The following is a 19,699-nucleotide window of genomic DNA, read 5'->3' on the forward strand; positions in this document are numbered from 1 at the left end:
TTAAATTCAGCATGCAAGCCTGCAGGGCTGTAACTTGCAGAGTGCTTTGCAGATTGCCCTGTGCCAGCACTGAGGGATCCCTCAGGGAAACAGGTTTTGGGATACCAAGCTGTTGAAACCAAGCAGCTTTATGCTGGCTGTGTCCAGAGACGACTGGGGAGGAGCATGGACAACCTTCCTGCTGGCAGGCTGGCTGCCTTTAGTGTTGGGTTTCCCAGCTATCAGGCTGGCTGCTGCAGTGTGGAGGAAAGCTTTGTGGGATGCTGCTTTGCCCACCTGTCTCTGGCAACGATGCAACCTTGCTAGTGTCAGGATGGAGGGTGGGAGTGAGGCACTCGTGGGGTAGCATCTGTGATGCCAGCTTGAGGGATGCAGAGGAAGGTGACACTCAGCTGCAGTAGAGCCAGGTAGCAACTGTCTTCCTCCTCCTTGTACCAGAGTGTGTGATCCCTTCCCCTCCCAGCCCTGGAGCAGGACGCAACCTTTGCAGTGTTGACTGTTGCGGAAAAGCAGTGGAGCTCCACCATGCTGCCTCTGCAAGCTGTAACCATTTTCCCTTGCATATGCCCAGGTTTGGATGCCAGTCCCCCGGCCAGTACTCATGAACTCACCATTCCCAATGATGTAAGTAAATCCAAGTGCTTCCTCAGCATGTGTGTGAGTGTATGTACACACAGATATATATATATATACACGCATATGTATATATGTATATGTGTGTGTGTGTATAGATATGGATAGAAGCTGCAGGCATATGACTGTCAAACATGTTTAGAGATGCCCCTTCCCCAGGTTCATCCAGTGCCATGTGCAGTCTGCTGGAGATCAGCCTGCAGCATCAAGTACTGGTTGAACTATACCCCATTGGTAGCTTTCCTAGGACAATCCTTCTTAATTCTCCTTTTCCCTTTCCAAGTGAACTCGCTGCTCATGAAACATGCCCAGTTGACAGCACTGGGAAGGGGAGAGAGCTCCTGAGCCAGCCCTCATTAAACCATAATTGCTTCACCTTGCCCTGGCTCAAGCACATCTACTGGGGGTTTGGGGAGGAGGTAAACAAATAGTGTTTCTAATGCCACAGTGTCGCATAAGCTTTTGAAGGATGGTGCCTCTCATCTCAGTACCTGTGGATGCCATCTTTTGGGTCTTGTAGATGGAGGCATTGTGGTAAAGTGGATGTTGGACTGGGATATTTACTGGGAAGAGGCTGGAGTCACACTGGGCCTGTGGTCATGCGGTGCAAGGAGGGTGCTTGCAGATGCTCAGGTGGGAGGATGTGGGATGGAGAACCCCACACAGCTGGCATGTAGAGCCAAGTCTCACTTGTTTCTGGGCTGCCCCACTGGTTTCCATGGGTTGATAACCAGGGGGGACTCAAATGAGGATCAGGGCAAGCAGGGGAATGAATTCCAGTTGCTGTCTCCATCTCCATCACCTATAAACACCTTTAGCCCATCCTCCTCAGGAGTTTCTGGATTGGGTCTGGCAGTGGTTGCTACTTCTTCCTGCTGTTCACCAACACATGTCAGCACAAGGGAAGGACAGCAAGACTGGCTGCAACTGCCAGGCATCTGCAATCCTTTGGGACACTTGCAAGGCTTCCTTCTACTCAAGAGACACAGCAGAGAAACAGCTGATGAGGATCTGCTGGCTGAAACCCTCAGAGAAGCTTTACCCTGTGGCTAGCCACCATGGGAGAGCTCTGTGGAGGAGCCTGTGGGAGATGGTGGCAGGGCTCATCCTAGGTCTGCTTCTGTCTGTCCAGCAAAGACCCCCTCCAGGAGGCTGCAGAGAGCTCTGCAAGCCTTCCTGAGGTTGTACCAGCCATGCCTAACAAGCATGGAAGACCATAGCCCAGGTAGTAATGTGGTCATCTTCAGGAATATCAAGTAAGCCCTTGCAAAAGGGCCTGCGTGGGAGGGGAGGATGCCAAGGGACTTCCTGCAAGACCCAGGAGCACTCAGAGCATTCATACACCAGAAGCTCAGCTCTCATCATACCTGTGCAGCATTAAATGTCATCACCTGCCTCTTTCTACCTGCTGAAAATGCCTCATTAGCTCTGCCTCCTGTTGCTTTGAAGACTCTTAAATTCTGCAACTTTCCTGAGAAACAGAGGACAAGTTTGGGTTTCTTAAAGCAGTGGGTCTAGGGGTGTACTTTAGTGGTGTAGAGTCATCTTGTAGTGCTGCAGAGAAATGAGAGTTGAAGGAAAGCTGATAACTGAAACCATCTTGACGCTCCTGTCAGGTGGTGTTCAGGGATACTTGGATGTTGCAGAACTTCTCTTTAAATAGGTGTGGTTTCTCAAGTCTTCCCAGCAGGTTCCCTAACTCAAGGGATATTCATTTGCTGAAGCATCTCCAAGCTCTTTTTGTGCCATGAAGATGAGGATGGGTGGCTACTGGATTGAACATCACACTGCAGCCCCTGAGACAGTTGATGCCTTTCCAGTGCTGCAAAGAGGTGTATATTTAGGTCCATATGGAACCAGTCACTGAGGTAGCCCCATGATATGACAAAAGGACCAGTGAATATTTGGAGGAGCCATTGTCCTCACTTCTACAGTGACAGAAATCCAGCAGCTGCCAAGATGAATGTCCCACATATAAAGCTCTAAAATGTGACCTTGTAAAAGAGCTCAAATGCTGATGGTCAAGAGAGGCACAGGGCATACCTCACGACTGCATTGGTAAAGCTGCACGGCTCAGTCTGTGTAACCAAGCTGCCGAAGTGCTTGAGGAAACCATAGTTTGATGTGCAAATGAGCTAGAGCAAACATGAAGACCATTGAGAAAATTCAAGCCATTGAGGACCACTGAGGAAATTCAAAGGGCAGGCAACTGAGGAAATTCAAGCCTCCATCTGCTCCATTTCTTTCACAAAAGTGTGAAGGACACGTTTTTAAGCAGGATTCTCATCTTCTGCTGATGCCACAGCCATATGGTGCTCCCTTGTCAACAGCCTGCATGCTGGTGAGACCTTGCCTTGCACCAGAATTGCTGAAGAGGGTAACAAAGGCAATGAGGGTATCCCAGAAGGGCAGAAGAAGTGTGGGATGGAATGAGCAATGTGAAGCTATCAATGGTGCATGTCTGCCCGATGCGTGGGCTCCGGGGTTTGGGCTTTCCCTGGGGAAGGCAGTAGGCTTATTTTCTTCTAGTTACACATCCTAGAAAACCACCTTCAGGATCACTGTCAATGGCAAGGGGATGAGGGTGCAGCAGTCTGAAACATGACTTATTCCCATCCTTACAAAACACTGACCGGTTATTAGACCATGACATTGATTATTACCAAAATGAGGCCAGTGTAACACCTCGCCCTTCTTGAAGCCCTCCAAGATGCTGGGCATCGTGTGCAGATAATTGACATTTGCCCCACCTCCGAGGACCAGAGCAGGACAGGCTGCTGGACGTGTTTTGGGAGGACCTTGCTCATATGCAGGTGGGATTCACCCCCGGGCTGTCCCTCTTTTGTTTTCATGAGCATTAAGGTCACTCGCACCCCAGGGCAGAGGGAGGAAGGCCTCTGGCTGGCACCGTGCAGTTGTGCTCATGTCCCACCGGTGACTGCCAGGGCTGCCGCTTCTCAGACCTTCCCTCCATGCTTTTTTTCTAGCTAATAGGCTGCATAATCGGACGCCAAGGGACCAAAATCAATGAAATTCGGCAGATGTCGGGAGCGCAGATCAAAATCGCCAACGCCACGGAAGGGTCATCGGAGCGCCAAATTACCATCACAGGAACCCCTGCAAACATCAGCCTCGCGCAGTACCTCATCAACGCCAGGTGAGACCCCCCCCGCCGACCTCTGCCACCTCCTGCCACCGCTGAACCCATCCTGCCAGTGCCATGGGCCAGGAAGGGCTTCCTGAGGCCGGCTGGGAAGGATGGTGGCTCGCTGAGACCTCTGAGTGGCAACCAGACATCACCAGCGGGACCTCTACCCCCAGCTGGCACTTTGGCTGGGGACCGGGAGCCGCTTTGCTGCCAGTGAAGCAGCCGTGGGTTGCTCTGGTCACCTGCCCACCCACCACCCTCGCTCAAGGATTTTGCTGGTGGGTTGGCAAAATCACTGCCATCATTCCCTGCAGACGAGGCAGGGGACAGGGACGGGGACGGAACTGAGCCAGTGGTGGGGAGGCGTCACTTGGGACCTGCTGGCTGGGATCCCTGCATCGCTTGCTGTCATCTCAGAGCTTTTTCTACGTGCTTCCAGGCCTCCCAAAGGCTGCCATAGAATCATAGAATGGTAGGTGTTGGAAGGGACCTCTGGAAATCATCTAGTCCTTCATCCAGTGAAAATAATTAGTCTAATAAACACAAGATGGGAACAGCCTGATTGCTTCCTTTTCATGCTAAAAAGCTTGGCACAGCAGGACTTTGCAGGGGCCAAAGGTTCCCAGTGCTGCCTCTGGCTGGGGGGCAACGCTGCCTGTGCTATGGGGCCTGAGGGTCTGGCAAGGGACTGCAAGGGGAGTTTAAAGGGGAAGTGTAACTGGAGAGAGGGCCTGGGGACCAGTTCTGCTGATGGTAAGCTGTTTCCAGGGTGCTCATGCAAACCTGTTTGCCTGCGTCTATGGGCCTGTGGATGGGGAGCTTAAGTGGAGACAGGGTCGTTCACCGACTTCGAGCCCAACTGGCATGGCTGTGTAAGCCAAGGCCATCCACCTGTCTGTGCCCTCTGCCACAGGCAGAGTTGGTGCTGTGCCAACCAGCCGTCATCCCAGGATGCACGCGTCTGCAGGAGGCTGCTGGCAGGGTCCTGAGGACAAGGGGCTGTTGGCAGCAACTCTGACATTCATTGGGGTGTGAGCTGGGAGCACCGGTGAGGTCTGTAAGTGCTTTCTCCTCCTTGCACCCAACCCACCTCGCCTCAACCTGCAACAGATGTCCACCATCCCATCCTGCCCTGCTGTCCTGCTGCCCACACCCATGGCACCTTTCCAGCCGCTCAGGAGAGGGATGGGGCTGACCCCATGCCCATGGGCGCGGCCAAGTGACTTTCCCCCCAGCTCCTTGCCAATCCCCCTAACCTCCTGAGACAAGAGAAAGAAAAGAAAAACGAGCAGCTCTTCATTACTGGGAAGGGCTGACTGAACTGCAGCCTTTGCTGTGGCAGAAGCAGCAATGACCTGGTGAGGGGCAGGATGGGGCATAGTTCAGCCTCTCCAATAGTTTCAAAAAACAGAGCCAAATGAAAAAGCCAGGGGATCTGGGACAGCTGCCTGTTCTCCATGGAAAGAATGCTGGTAGAAGCAAAACCGTGCGTTGGGATGTCTCCTGCCAGCACCCCTGGGGGGTGGCATCTCTGCCATAGCACAGTGCCAGAGATGGGCATTACCTGGCAACAGCGAGGAGAAGGCAGCTGGCCCTTGAGATGGCTCTATGCCACGGCTCCCTGTGCCCATGGGGACACCGAAACCCCATGCACTCATGCCACCCAGTGATGCTCTGCCACCCACTTGAGTGGGGCATAGGCAAGAGGAGGAGCGCTGCCCCGCAGGGTCTTCGTTTTCTTTTCTGCTCTGGTTATTAAGCGCTTGTTTTTGTCTCCCCCCTGTCCCTCTCTCTGCCCCTGTCTATTCTAGGCTGACGTCTGAGGTCACTGGAATGGGCGCACTCTAATTTCCACCCACCATCCTCCACTCCGCACCACCCGACCCTCTCCAGCCACCGGCACTCCACCCAGCCTGTACTGCCTGTACATTTACCGTCTTCCCTTTGCCTCCACAGATCTCTTTTCTTTACTAACAAATATATCTATCTATCTATATATATCCCTATAAATACACATGCATATGCCCACACTGGAACGTTTCTTTAAGAGCTCCTTACTGTGCTCCTGAGGCTGCTCCCGAACTCTTTGGTTATGGTCCTTGTTTTCTGCGTACGGTATTAATGCTTCATCTGCTTTTCTGGGGGGTGGGGAGGGGGCTTGGGTTTTTTCCCTCTGCTGGTGAGACTTCAGAAGTTGATGGGGTCTCTAGTGTCAGTCTATTGTAGCTACTTACACGTTTGAGTTGACGTTGGCAGTACTTGCTGTAGCCTATGGACTAGTGATGCCACCCAGAGCTGTGCCTGCTTCAGAGTACTTACTTTTCTCCCCCTTCTTCCTTTGGTGCTCCCGCTTCCCTTGCTTTGCTTGACCTGGCTCACCTTTGCAACCTCACTTCCCTGCCCTCAGGATAAGGTGTAGATTTCACCCCGTGTTATTTGCTAAACAGAACGTGCAGGAGCCAAGACAATGCAGGAGTCCACCTGCAGACTTCTCTCTTTACAGCATGGCAGGGTCCAGACAAGCCATTTTTCATACTAAACATAGGGTATCACACACACACACAAATGGCTCTCTTTTTTAACTAATGAGCAACTGGAAGTGGGAAGAATTCAGCTGTATGGGACTCACACCCCCCAGGGGCCTTTGAAAGCACTCTTTTTACAATTCCCCACATGCAAACCCTTTGGATGATAGCTCAGGAAGCTCTGTGAGCTGGCTGTGTTTGTCGTTGTTTGTGTTCAATAAATGTCTGTGCAGCTCTGCTACCGATGGGCTCCGACTGTTCTTCTCCCGGGTCGCTCCACCATCTCTGGCACCATCGTTCCCACTGCATCCTTCCACATTTTTTTAGCTATTTGGAGGGAAGGTGGGTGTTGTCTACATACCCTTCATCATCACCATCATTATTATTTTTTTATCTTATTTAAAGAGCGTCCCCATAAGCAATGCACTTCCTGAGTGATTCTGGGCTTTCTGGTTTTTAAAAGGGAGAGTATTTGGCTTGCATAATGCTTTGGTTTTCCTTAGGATTAATTTACAACAAACATCTCTCACTGCTCCCTTGTCTGGACAAATCTGCCATGTCTGTGTCCCACACCTTTCCCCAAGACTCTCTGTGCCCTGTCCTGCCTTCTACTTCCAGGCTTTACTTCTCTCTCCTACCTCTCAAACAGGGAAACAAATATATTTTCCATCCATTAACTGCCTACTGTACAAAACGTTTGGTACACTTTTTTCCTGTATTGCAAACGAGGGGATCGTGGTACCCCATGTCCCCAGGGGCTAATGCAGCCACATGATATGTTTTTGCTCCGTACCATATGGGAAATATATTGTTTTTCCAGGTGAGCCCAAAGACTCCATGGCTTTTCCCCCTTTTCCTCCTCCAGTGCAGGCACACACTGCTGGCAGCTCCCCTCCCTTCTCCTGCTGGGATGTTGGACCACTTCTCCTGTAGCTGGTGCTGACTGTTCAGCGCTCATGTGGGGCTCATGTGGGGCTCATGTGGGGACCCTAGGTAATACCACTGCAGGAGTGGAGCCAAGGATTGCCAGGGGTTTTTGGGCTGCAGCCCCAGCACAGGGGCTAGCTCAGCTGCTTGGGAGCTGGCAGGGACGGTAACACAGCTCTGAGAGGGTGAGGGGAATGCGTTTGCTTGAGTAAGACTGCAGCTGTCTGCTACCTGCATCTATCAGTCAGCATCCTCACCTCCTCTCTGAGGTCCATTCCCTCAGTCCAGGAACCTACTGGTGACAAAGCTCCAGAAAGGTGGAGGTTGCTGCCAGCCTCTGCTGCTAAGCATCAATGATCTGCTCAACCTAGGTGGTGTAAAACCCATGTATGTCCAGCTCTTGGGAGCATTTTAAGCCTGTGCATTTAAAGATGTTTCCAGCTTCCTCATATGATGCTTTGCTGCCTGTTCCAAACCACTTTCCTCTGCTTTCCCTGGAAGTTTGGATTCAGCTGTGCCTTTCTGGTCCAGTAGCCAAACCTGCTCAAGAGCATCCCTTTATTTCTCTTCCAGGGGAGCACAGGTGCTGTGGGCTGTGCTACAGGGGCTCAGGTAGAGCAAACAATCTCTCCTGGCAGCAGCCCCATCTTGTATTTGTGCTGATACTGGAGGAAGGAGAAAACCAAGGCACCAAATGTTGCCTTCCCTAGGTTGCCAACTGGCCAGAGTAAGAGCAGTCAGCCATGGGCGACTGACACTCCTCACCCTCTGCTGTCGCTCATGCTGGTTTAGCCCAAGTATTTTTTTCCTGGTGAAAGAACAAAGTATGTGTGAGACCCAGCTGGAAAATAATCACCCATCAGTGTGCTAGAGCCACCCTGGGTGGTGAGCCAAGGCATGTGCCTGACATCCCACTGCCACCACCCTCCAAGCAAAGGGATGGCAGCTGTTGGCTGGGGGTGATTCAACCCTTGGAAACAGGTGGTACATGGAGAGCACCAGCCCCTCCCTCTGTGGCTTGACTCTCCTTTGGGGCTCTAGGATAGGCCAGAGCATGAGTAGGTCTTGCAGGTGATGGAGGCACATGAAAGCGATCAAAGTGCACACACTGGGAGTATGATAAGAACAAAATGACAAGGAATGCATTAAACTCTGCTTTAATTTTCTTGGTATGGCTCAAAAGGATATTTGCTGTTTTCTTTGGAAGGAGCCTCAATGTTTTGTTTTTTCTTGTGATATGTCTTGGGTTTGCATTTTGTTTGACCTTGAACTGCTCCAGTGATGCATCTACAGCCATGCCACTGGAAAAAAAATCTAATACTGGGTGAATGTCCCATTTAATCAATAGAATAGCTTTAGTGCATTGTGTTTCCCTCTCAAAGGCAATGCATTTTATCCAGACAGAATGATTCAACATTTCTAGAAGTAACCAACTTGGTATTATTCAGTCAAACTCTGGGAATGCATTATTTTGTGGGAAATTATTACCTTGGCAGGAAAGTATCGGTCCAGTGCCTCCCTCTGCCCTTTGAGCACGGTGGCTCTCCAGAGAGGGGCCAGCTGACGTCTGTGCTTGGCCCCTTGGGCCTCATCTGAAGGTCTCTGCTCCTCCTCTCATACCCTTCCCAGGTCATGCTCCCAAATTTGTTTGGAGTATTGTCATGTGCATTTTTTTTCCTAGACTGTATTTACAAATCTAGTAGATAATGAGGTTGAAAAAACTAGATTATTTGCCCTAAGGGAAAGTGACTTTCACTAGGAAGACTCTTTAGATTTAATACTCTCTTTTAGCTGTAATTCGTTTTTTTAAATGCATTCATGCTAGTCACTTTTAATTATGCTAATTTCAAGCTTATCGTCCATTAGCAAGGGTAATTCCACCCCTCCAGTGCCAGCAGAGATAGGTTTTCTGGGGAATTGCTCTGTGCAGTGAGAGGAATGAATCCTTAACCTCGGTTTCTCCTCGGCCACAGGGGTGAAACATGGGCTTGGTGCAAACCCTTTCAGATACCTTTGTAGTGCCATTTGCATAAGAGGAGAGCCCAGCAGCTGGTCTCCCTGAATCTTGCCTGGCTGCCACCTCCAGCGCCAAGAAGGTGCTCTGGTCCTCAGCCCTGCCCTCCCCCTCCCCCGCCCCGACTGGTCACTAGGTGTCCCCCTTGACCAGTTCTTTGTATCAATCCTGCAACCGGGACGTGGGCAGTGTTTGGATGCTGGGTTCTTCCAGGCTCTACTCTGCCTGCTTGCAGAAGGTATGTCATGCTGCTGGACGTGAGAAGGGAAGGGGTATTTGTGTACCCCCAAAAGGGTGACCAGCAGTGACATCCACCTAGCAGATGGCTGGCTCTGTGTCCCACTGCAGGAAGGATTCTATCTGTTCTGGGGCCTTCATGGAGACAGCATTAACCTGTCTGAGCAACATGGTTAGCAGCTACCTTGGCCGTGGGTGTCTCCATGCTCTCTGGTTCTACTGGTTGCAGCAAGGGACAAGGTTGGCAGCACAAGCCTCTGCCTTACACTGCCCCAAGCCCATTCAGTCTCCCTGGCCTGGCATTTTGCAACAGTAAGACAAGGTTTTGCCAAAGAGGGCCTGAGGGTCTCCATCCCTCACGTTCCTCCCCCCAGGAATGTCAGTGTGTGTAGTCAGGGAGTGCTGCGCCTTGGCAGGAGCATCTGCAGCCAGTGCAAGCACAGAGCTTGGGGTGGAATGACTTCCAGAAAGGTTACAGTCCCAGTACAATTCCCCTGCTCCCATGCTGGATATTGTGGGGATCCCACTAGGACTCCGATGAGGATGTTATTTTTGCTTTCCCTTCAAAAACAATGCAGCTGCAGGTCTTAATCTGCTGTGCTACGCATTGAGCCCCAGGCCTCCATCCAAAGGGTAACGTGGCAGTGACTTTTAGGAAGTACTGAATGTACCAGATGTGCAACTCCTTCAGCTCCAGATGTGCAGCCCCCCTCTCTCCCACTCCACCTCGGCATAGTCATCCTGCATAATGGAACAAGAGACACTGGATCGCTCAGAAAGCATCCCACAGACTAAATCTAGCCAAGTGCAAAACCAGACTGCCTCTGGATTCCCACACCAGTGTTTAGGCAGTTTAACCACAGGGATGTCTCTTCCCAGAAATTGTGCTTGTGCTGGCTCCTCATATGGGGAACAGAACTAGCTAGGATATGAGCAAGATAAAAATGGAGTGGCAGGAGAAGGCTTTGTTTCTGAGCCCCATGCTGAACTGCAGCCTATCTCTGGTTTAAAATCCATGTGCTCTTTCTAGAAGGAACTGCTTTGATTTTGAAAGGGATAGCAGGGGAGGCATGAGGACTTGAGTATTTGAAGCACTCCTTGAGTGCTGTATTCTGGTTCCCTACAGGCAATGTCTCAGTGGTGTTATTTGTTCCTAGAAGAAAGGCTGGGTCTAAGAGAATTGGTGTTCAGACCAGAAAGTTCATGAGCACTGCTTGGCTCTGGAGCCTCTCTGGATTTACATGCTTCAGATAAGACTCCTGGGCATGAGATGCTCTGGAGAAGCATGGGCATGCCAGCACAATAGCAACAGGCCACCAGCCAGCTGGCAGCATAGCCAAGCACAAAGAGCTTGGGGAGAGTGGGCTGGAGGGATGGAGCAGCATTACTGCTGAATTCAGGGTTGCACGCATGGCTTAGGGTCAAACCACAATGGAAATCCACCAGGATTTCCCAGTGCAAAGGAGAGAAAGACAGCCTCACGATGTGTTCACTCAAAAGCTCTCATTTAGTGGTGTGGGGGTTTTTTGTGGGGATCTTCAGGGAAGAGCTCCCACGTAGACATTACAATGATGAAACCCCAGGCTGTGTTTTTCCCAAGGGATGTTACTGTGTGCTATTTAGCACACAGCTGTGCTCCCACATCTCTTACGGGCTGCAGAGGAACAGTGCACTGCTTCTCACTGCCTGTAAAAAACTAGATGCCAACCTTAAGTAGATTTTGCCTCCAATCATTTCAGGTTGAAATGCAATGATTTCAACACGTGCAGGATGGTGCAGCGTATCGTGGATAGTAGTGTGGATTGAAAACCGGCTAAAAGGCAGAGCTCAGGGGGTTGTGGTCAGTGGCACAGAGTCTAGCTGGAGGTCTGTGATAAGTGATGTTCCCTAGGGGTCCAGTCCTGGTGGAGCACAGAATGATCAGAAGCCAGCAATGTACCCTTGTGGCCAGGAAAGCCAATGGCATCCTGGGGTACCTCAAGAAGAGTGTGGCCCACAAGGCCAGAACCTCAAGAAAGGTTTTCCTCTCCCTCTACTCTGCCCTGGTGAGGCCACATCTAGAGTAGTGTGTCCAGTCCTGTGCTCCCCAATTCAAGGACAGGGAACTGCTTGAGAGGGTACAGCAGATGGCAATGAAGATGATTAGGGGAGGAGAACAACTCTCTTATGAAGAAAGATTGAAGGGGTTTGGGGCTTTTTAGCCTAGAGGAGAGAAGACTGGGGCAGGGTGGGGGTCTCTTCTCAATGCTTATATATACTTAAAAGGGTGGGTGTCAGGAGGATGGGTCTGGTTATTTTTTTCATTGGTGCCCAGTGACAGGATAACAAATAACAGGCACAAACTTGAACATAGGAAGTTCTATCTAAACATGAGGAGGAACTTCCGTTACTGTGAGGGTGGCAGAGCATTGGAACAATCTGCCCAGAAAGGTTGTGAAGTCTCTCTCTCTGGAGTAATTCAAAACCCACCTGGACAAATTCATGTGCAGCCTGCTCTAGGTGAACCTTCTCTGGCAGGTGTGTTGGACTAGATGATCTCCAGAGGTCCCTTCCAACCTCTATCATTCTGTGATTCTGTAATTCTTGAGGGGTCATTTGGACTGAGAAAATATTTTCTCATGTGCATGTAGTTGTGTACCTGGGATGCAAGCTTCAGGCTGTGACCTGGGGCAGCCAGGAGCTGTGTGATCATGGCTCCTTATTAGCCAGAACACAGAGACAGGGTTTGCTTTTTTAAATTCCCACACACACACCCCTTAGCACAGAGCCAAGCACAAAACCCACTCACAGGCTTTTTGCTATCCATAGGGAGAGACTGGGTGGGGGTGTGCACTCTTCCCCAGTGCTCCTCTGCTGGCTCCTGCCTATCAGCCCCAGACCCTCAATGCACTCACCCTTGCCCATCAAGCCTGTGCTGATGGGGGACAGCAGCGCAAGCTCACATCAGTCACCATCCTTGCAGACATACCTGCAGGTTGGTGAGAGGCCAGCAGAGAGAAGAAGGGAAATAGGCAGGAGAGATGGGCAGCCCAGGGGCAGCCCACAGTACATGGTGTAGGGTCAAGGCATTTTCTCTGCACAAAGCTTGTGGCCTCAACATGTTTGGATGGCTCCTCTGGAGTTCCCAAGAGAACACTCTCAGCATCCAGTGAAAGCCCATGAGGTAAAGTCAGGACAAACACCTTGGCTCACTCTGCAGCTCAGGGTGTTCATGTAGGGTGTATTAAAGTGAAAGCTGCAGTGGCAAAGGGAAGTCTGTTTGTGCAGCAGAGCTCAGCCAGGCATGGCTTGTCCAGGGTTGGTCTTCAAGGTGTGGGTGATTTCAGCAACCTGGTAGAGAGCTGCTCAGGACATTGCACAGGGCTACGTATCTGCAAAACCAAATCCATGGCTGGGCCTGGGAGGGAGAGGTACCAGTGCTGGAGCCTCAAATGAGCCCTGACTGTTTCCCTTCGTTGACCCTCTAGCTCTCCAGACCCTGATCCTCACGGGAGAAATACCTTCACCGCCTGACTGGAGCACCGCCACCAACATGGGGCCACTGGCTGATGCTTGAGTCCTACCTGAAGACACCACCAGCTTCCCATGAGCTTCTCCCTCACCTCCGTGGCACCCTCTGGGCCAGCTGCCTGAAGCCCCCTGCCCGTGGCTGCACAGACCCCGCTCCCTTGGCTGTGGCACCGTGCAGCAGCAGGACAGAGAGGCTCGAGCAGCAGCTTGCAGGAGGACAGCAGCTTGCAGCCAGCGTGCAGCAGTATCTGCTTCTGCAAGCAAGCATTTCCCCATTGCCCCACTCTGCGCTTCCTTATCATCCCCTCACTCCCTGCTGCTTTGCAATGTATTTTGTGGCTTATTTGTGTAAATGCAATAAAGCTTTTGTTGCTTGAGGTGCTCTCCATGGTTAGTGGAAGGAGGTTGAGGTGACAGCAAAAAGCCTGTCTCCACTGGATGGACACACTGCTCAGCTGGTAGATCCACGGTGTGAGCAGTGCAGCAGCCACACTGAAGGGGGAGTGGGATGCTGTGGGGTGGCCCAATGGTGCAAAAGCTTTTGTAATCCCCAGAAGGGTTAATAGGAAAACTCAGCCTATGACGCCTGCCTGCGAAGCAAACCACAACCAGCTGGAAAAAAGGCCTCAGAGCGCTGGCTCTGCTCAGCTTCAGGAAATGATCCTGCGCATGAGTGGGGCTGCCAGAAGGGGAAGGGAAGTGGGGGAGGGGAAGAAGAGAGGGGAGGGGGCGCTGTAAAGAAAATCCAGAGCTTTTCCTAAAGGTGGCAGTGGCCAGGATTCATTATCTATGAAGAGACGTGCTCATAGCAAGTGTGAGTCACTGCCGGCCCCCCGATGGGAGCAGCCCACAGCAGAGGCAGGCAGCAATTCCGTCTGGGCTGCCCCACTCTGTCCCACACAACAGCAGCTCTCACACTGCCATGCCACCTCCCTAGGCGGCCCCAGTGCTATTTTGGGCCATACTGGGGCATGACTTTTCTCCAGGATGCTTCATTTCTCACTCAAGAGGCAATGCCAGAGTGATGCCCCTCCCTGCCATGCAACCATGCCCTTGGGTAAACCCACCCTCAAGCAGCAGCTATCACCTTGTGATGATAAGAAATGGACCTGCTTGCTTCACCCCCAACTCTGCATGTTAGAGGGGTCTCCATCCCCAGCTGGTCCAGCCCCAGGACTGATGGGTATCCAAGCAGCCAGGAGAAGCCAGCACTGCCTGCCCAAACCATGGGGAAATGAAGGCATAAATGCCCATTGCAACCTTTTTCTCCACTTGGAGTTGTATTTTCCACATTGCACATCACCCATGTTCCCATTTGGCCATGTGCAGATGCAGCAGCAAGGCAGGCAGGCAGCCCTTCTGGGTTCCAGCCAAGCCCAAGTGTTACTTCTGCTTTTCACCCCTGCTAAACCTCCAGGGAGCACTAGCCTCAAATCTGCATGAGTGCTGGTGCTTGCCCCAAGTGCCTCTGAGTGGGAATCCCACCCTGGGCTGGGGTCTAACCTCATGGCCCATCTGACTGGTCCTGTATAGAGGCGTCAGCCTGTGGCACCATCTGGGGCCATCTTAGTCAGCTTGTAGTCAGAATTCTGGGCCCACAGGCAAAATCCGTACTTGTCCCTACCCATTGCAAGTACTGATCTGTACCCCCAGACCATCCTCAGGTAAAATAGCCACTCTTGCCAGCTTGCAGAAAGCCAGAATGTTTCACAGTAAAAAGCAGCTGGCACTGTTGTTAAAGGCACGCTGTTTTCTTGCCTGAAATGGGAATTTGCCTAGAAAAAATAATTTTCTCCTGCTCTGCTTCACACAGCTCTGCATTTCGTATGAGGTGACATAGCAAAGACAATGCTTGCTGAGGATGCACACTGCAGCCTGTATTGGCTGTCATGGTGTGTTGTCCAGCGTGCCAGCAACCAGCCTGGCTCAGTTCCTAGCTCAGACCTGGAACTCGCTTTTCAGTCAAAACCAGGTTTTCTGGATTTCTCCTGCTCCAGCAGCTGGTCATATGCTTTGGCTTAGAGACAGACCTCTGTCCAAACTCTTGTTCCATTCCTCAGATCACTGGCACCATGGAGATGTTTGCAGAGCTGCACGTCACCAGCTAAGACTTGTGCTTGAGGAAACACAGACTAGCTTGGCTTGGGGCTCCTTTCACACCTCCTTGCAAGCCACAGGCCAGCTCTGAGCACTTCACATGGCCATACACTCTTGCACAGTGCTGGAAGACAATGCCAGAGACAGCCTGAGGGGGAACAGCCCCAAGAAAGGAGCTGCTCAAGCTGTGAGTGCAAACACCTGGAGCTCAGCCCTAAATACTGCTGCCCACACACAGGGCTTGAATCCCTGCACCTACTGGAGGGGTGGGGTGTGGAAGGATGTTAGCCACTTAGCCACTAATGTTCTTCACCTGCATGCCCTGGCTTTTCCTCTCTGTGAAGGCATTAGGGGATGCATATGCTCCCTATCCCTCTCCATTTCTTCCAGCCTCCTGCTGCAGGGCAGCTTGCTGCAGCACTGAGTGGCTCGCTTCTGAGAGGATATGTTTGGAGATTTGCAAAGCTTGTTTACCTTTGGCTGATCCTCAAAACAAAAGTGAGGGAGCAACGCTTATCTTTATGACCTGCTGGGATTTCCCTTGCTGCTGCTTGTGCAGTGGGCCTCTGGTATGCTGTCTCCTCTTTAACCCCTGCTTCTGTTCCAGGGTGAAGCCGCTTAGCCTCTTCTTGTGTGCCCTGTGTGCCAACCTCTTTGTCAGCCTGAAGATCTTTTAAGAGGTGGCTGCTCCTCTCCCAGGTAGGCTGTGTGTCTCAAGGACCAAGGGCATTCCCCTAAAGAGTGCTGTTCCTCCTCATTAGTGCCCCAGAAGGAGAGTTGTCCTCCCTGCTTCTCCTCCAGCTGTTGGCTCAGCTATGGCTAAGCATGGAGCAGGGGAAATAGGTCTGAGGACAGCAAAATGCCTGGGTGGTTTACATTTGTTCCTCATTGTCTGCAAAACATCTGAAGAGGATGCTTGGCAATGCTCAGAGTGGGCTGGGAAGGCATCCTTCCAGAAAGGGTAGCTGACTTCTTTTATACTTCTAGGAAAAGACTGCAGACTGGATCTGGCTCTGGTCTAGAGAGCCTTGCTGCATCCTAGGACTGCTCTCCAAAGGCAGAAGCTGGGATGGCTACTGGAGTGGTAAAAATAATGAGTATTATTGGCATGTGCTGGAAAACTGGGAAAAGAAACGGTCTGAGAAAGAGCTAACAGGGTCCTCAGGGAGTTTGCCAGGCATGTGCAAGCTCCTGGACTGGGGTGGATCACCCTCCTGGAAAAGCATGGAAGGGGTCAGTGCAGTCACTGTGCCATGAAGCCAGCTGAGGTAGGTTACCTTGAGGGTATAGAATCATAGACTCACTAAGGTTGGAAAAGACCAACAAGCACGGTAGCTTCTGTACTTCCTAGGGCATTGGGGCTGTCTGCCTTCACCAAGGGAAAATGAAAGTGTGGTCAGGGGAGTGGAGGGCACTTGAGAGTAGTGGGAAACAAAATGAAAGCAATTAGGGGTGGTCTTTTGGCTGTCCAGAAGAGATGGGTTGCAGTACTGCAGCTTGAAAGGCAAGGCAAGCTGCTGAAAGACAAGTGAGGGGGTGAAAGAAGTATGGCACCACATAGGCATTAGGCATTATTGCTGTGTCGCTTCAGGAGAGGACAGGGCGTGCCACCAGCCTCCTGTCACCCCTTCCACACACAGCTTGCCGGGACTAGTCCTGGGTGCTGTTGTGCACCAAGCTGCGGAGTATCTGCACAGATGAGGAGAGGATGTCTTAGAAGGGGTGCTGTAATCCATGGCAGAAGAAAGGTAAGTTTTCTACCCAAGTAGCTCATCTTTTTGCAGCTTAGTGATGAAGGTTAGCCCAGCTTCTGCAAATCACAGGGCAGGGAAGCCCTGTGCTACCCCCGCATTATGGGGCTGGGTGAGAGCTGGCACTTTTGGTCCCACCTATTGGAGCCAGGGCTGTGTCTGGAGGCCACTTTGCAGTTCCTCGAGTGCCTGCTGCCTGCCTTCCCCAGGAAGATGCCCCCAGCCTGGTGAGCATGCTCTGCTCCCTGGGAATCGCCCAAGTGATGTGTTCTACTGCAGAAAAATGGAAAATATTCTCTGCCCAACTGCCAGAGGGGTTGGAACATATTTTTCCACTAGGTTTTCATGCTGTGCATGCTGGATGTGCTCCACAAGAGGCTGCGTGGGAGAGGTGGGTGCTTCGTCCCCTGTTCCAGCAGCAGTGTCCCCAGGTCTGGGGGTGTCATGTCCAAGGGTACTGCTAGTACCATGCAGGCTGGCTGGGGTAAGCATAGTTGCTTGCCAGGAGCTAGTAAGTAATGATTCTTGGCCATCAACACTTCCTACCATTTCTTCTCTAGCTTTATTAGACAATCAGCCCCTTCTTGTCCTTCTTGTCCCTTCTTGTTTTCTCCAAGAAGAGGACACTGCAGATGTTGCTGATCTTCCTGTTTTGGGCCTGTTTTATCCCCAAACCATGATATTCCCAACCTCAAAAAGCCTACACTTTGGGCTGTTTCCATTTTCTGAGTGAAAAGTGTAACTTTTCCCTAGAGAAAGGGGGGGGGGGGGGAAAGAGGCCTGAAAGTGAGTTTTTCTTTGTTCATCTTCAAGCCTCCATGGTGGGACTTTTGTCCCCAGGAGACTGTGGGGATGCCCTTCCCAGTATCCCAAGCGTCTGACATCCTGGTATCCTGCAGCACCTTCATAAGGAAGGCATCCCTTATGAGAGCTAGAGGGGCCAGAAAAAGGAGTCAAAAAACATTATCTCCTCTCCTCTATCTCCCACGTCACATCCCCAACCTCCCCTCTCGTTAGACTCTCTCATCTTTCCTAAGAAGCCAAGCCAAGCATTCCCACAGACCCAGACAGCTATTAGAGAAATATTATTACCAGATGGTTTGGTTTTTCCACAGGACCAGAGGCCAGCATGAGGTAACGAGGAAATTGTTAACCCACCCCAGCCTGCATGTGGGGCTGTGGCTTTGCTGGCAAATCTGCGCCATGTCCTGGCTTTCCCAGCATACAAGGGGTCTGCAGGATGGGAAGATACAGGGGCACTTGCACCCTGTGCATGCTGGACCAGTGAGGTGGTTGGAAACCCCAGCCTCCAACCAGCAACAGCCCCATTGGGGTAGCTTGGGAAGGCTTTGATGGTGAAGGGAAGAGAGTGTGCTCCAACAGTTCTGGAAGAGAAGGAAAGGTCCCCCCAGGCCAGCTGGAACTGGCAGGAGCAAAGCACAGGTGGTGAAGTGCCGGGCAGCGGAGTTGGCACCAGGTCAGATGATCTGGCGGCTCAGGTGGAGGAGGAGCGCCACATCCTGGCTGTCCTGCCTCGTGCAGGGAGGATGCAAGCACCAGGCAAAGGAAAGGTGTCACTTAGGGTAGGCATGATGAGGGGTTTGGAAGGTGCTGCATGGCACCTGTTGGCTCTTCCACTGGGTATTTTTGCAGATGGGGTGCATGAGTGTGAGGCCCTCCTGCTGGTACTGCTGAGGCCATTCTGTGCCCATGGTAGGATGCTCACAAGGCACCGCATATTTGTGCTGAGAGAGCACCTGCTGTTGTGCTGGGAGATGTGATGCTTTCCTGCTCAGAGCAGTTTCTCTGCTGCTGCCTCCTGCAGAGCTCCTCCATGGAAAGCTAAATTATAATATACAGAAACACCACAAGCCACAGTCTTTGCAGAAGGGTTTGTGGTTGACACAGCACAAAGCTTGGACCATGGCTGTTCCCTTTGGGCAGGTCTGAGCATGGACATGGAGTGGCCAGTGGAGATGTGTCTGAGTCACAAGCAAGCTGGGTTGTGCACCTTGAGGGGCTGGCATCCTACAGCCAGCCTGGAGACATGCAGCATGTGCTAATCAGAGCACACAAACCTCTCCTAACAAACTGCTTTCACCATTTCAAACATTTAGCAAGTCTTGAGCACTCACGTCCCTAGGAGTGGGGGATGGTGGCACAGCCAGCTGGTAGGGCGCTGGTGTGCTTCATGTGGTTGCAAGCAGAGAAACTTCAGTGCTCCTTAATTGTGCTGTCTCCCAGGGCTGTGAGAAGATGAAGTAGCCCCAGCTGTAGAAGATGGAGCTGGAAACCTGGCAGCTGGTCCTTCCCTGCTTTCCAAAGCACCCTTTGGTTATGAGTGTGCTGGAGGGTTTCATCCTGACTCTTCCCAGGGGATTTCATTTCAGCTCATTTCCATGTTTCCTATGGAAGGAGCTTTCTCTATTTCTAAGCAGACTGCATTAAAGGGAAGTGTGAAAGAGTTAACAGCAGAAAGGTGAAGCAAACTCAGTCTTTTCTCAATCTTTTAGAGGAGAAAAAGCAAAACCTTTTATACCAAGCATTTTGGGTTTTTTTCTGCACCCCTTTTGTCCAGAACTGGATTAAAAGTTTATTGTTTACTGTGCAATGCAGTGCTGTGGGATGGGACTTGGGATGGGACATCCCCCAGGGCATTCAGGCACCAGGGAGGGCCTGTGGAGGGATGCTATTAGATGGAGGGGTTCCCATGCTCATGGGGGACCTGGTGAGGCAGAACCATTGGGCTCAGCTTCCCTGGCCTCATCTGAAGAAGAAAAAGGTGACATCCTTCATAGGCATGTGTGCTTAGACTTTGGTGATGCTGCTAGGTCCACTGCCTGCAGCACTCTTGGGG

At 51.6% G+C, this 19,699-nt stretch overlaps 1 protein-coding gene across 25 annotated transcripts in view; it reads left to right on the top strand.

Annotated features, from left to right (window-relative positions):
• PCBP3 (poly(rC) binding protein 3) overlaps nt 1-13,365 on the top strand; it is a 49,404-nt gene extending 36,039 nt beyond the window's left edge. For 11 of the 25 annotated variants that reach the window (XM_054172390.1, XM_054172398.1, XM_054172255.1 and 8 more), the window contains 3 exons: nt 572-624; nt 3,621-3,790; nt 12,952-13,361. In XM_054172390.1, the coding sequence (XP_054028365.1) occupies nt 572-624; nt 3,621-3,790; nt 12,952-12,997 (269 nt within the window). In that variant the 3' untranslated portion in view covers nt 12,998-13,361. Of the gene's footprint in view, nt 1-571; nt 625-3,620; nt 3,791-5,592; nt 6,653-12,951 lie in introns of those variants that run through there. The other 14 variants (XM_054172304.1, XM_054172292.1, XM_054172312.1 and 11 more) reach the window with 9 other exon arrangements.
• The last annotated feature ends 6,334 nt before the right edge of the window (nt 13,366-19,699 follow it).

The sequence above is a fragment of the Dryobates pubescens genome, chromosome 2 (genome assembly GCF_014839835.1).
Source record: "Dryobates pubescens isolate bDryPub1 chromosome 2, bDryPub1.pri, whole genome shotgun sequence".
NCBI classification, from domain to species: domain Eukaryota; kingdom Metazoa; phylum Chordata; class Aves; order Piciformes; family Picidae; genus Dryobates; species Dryobates pubescens.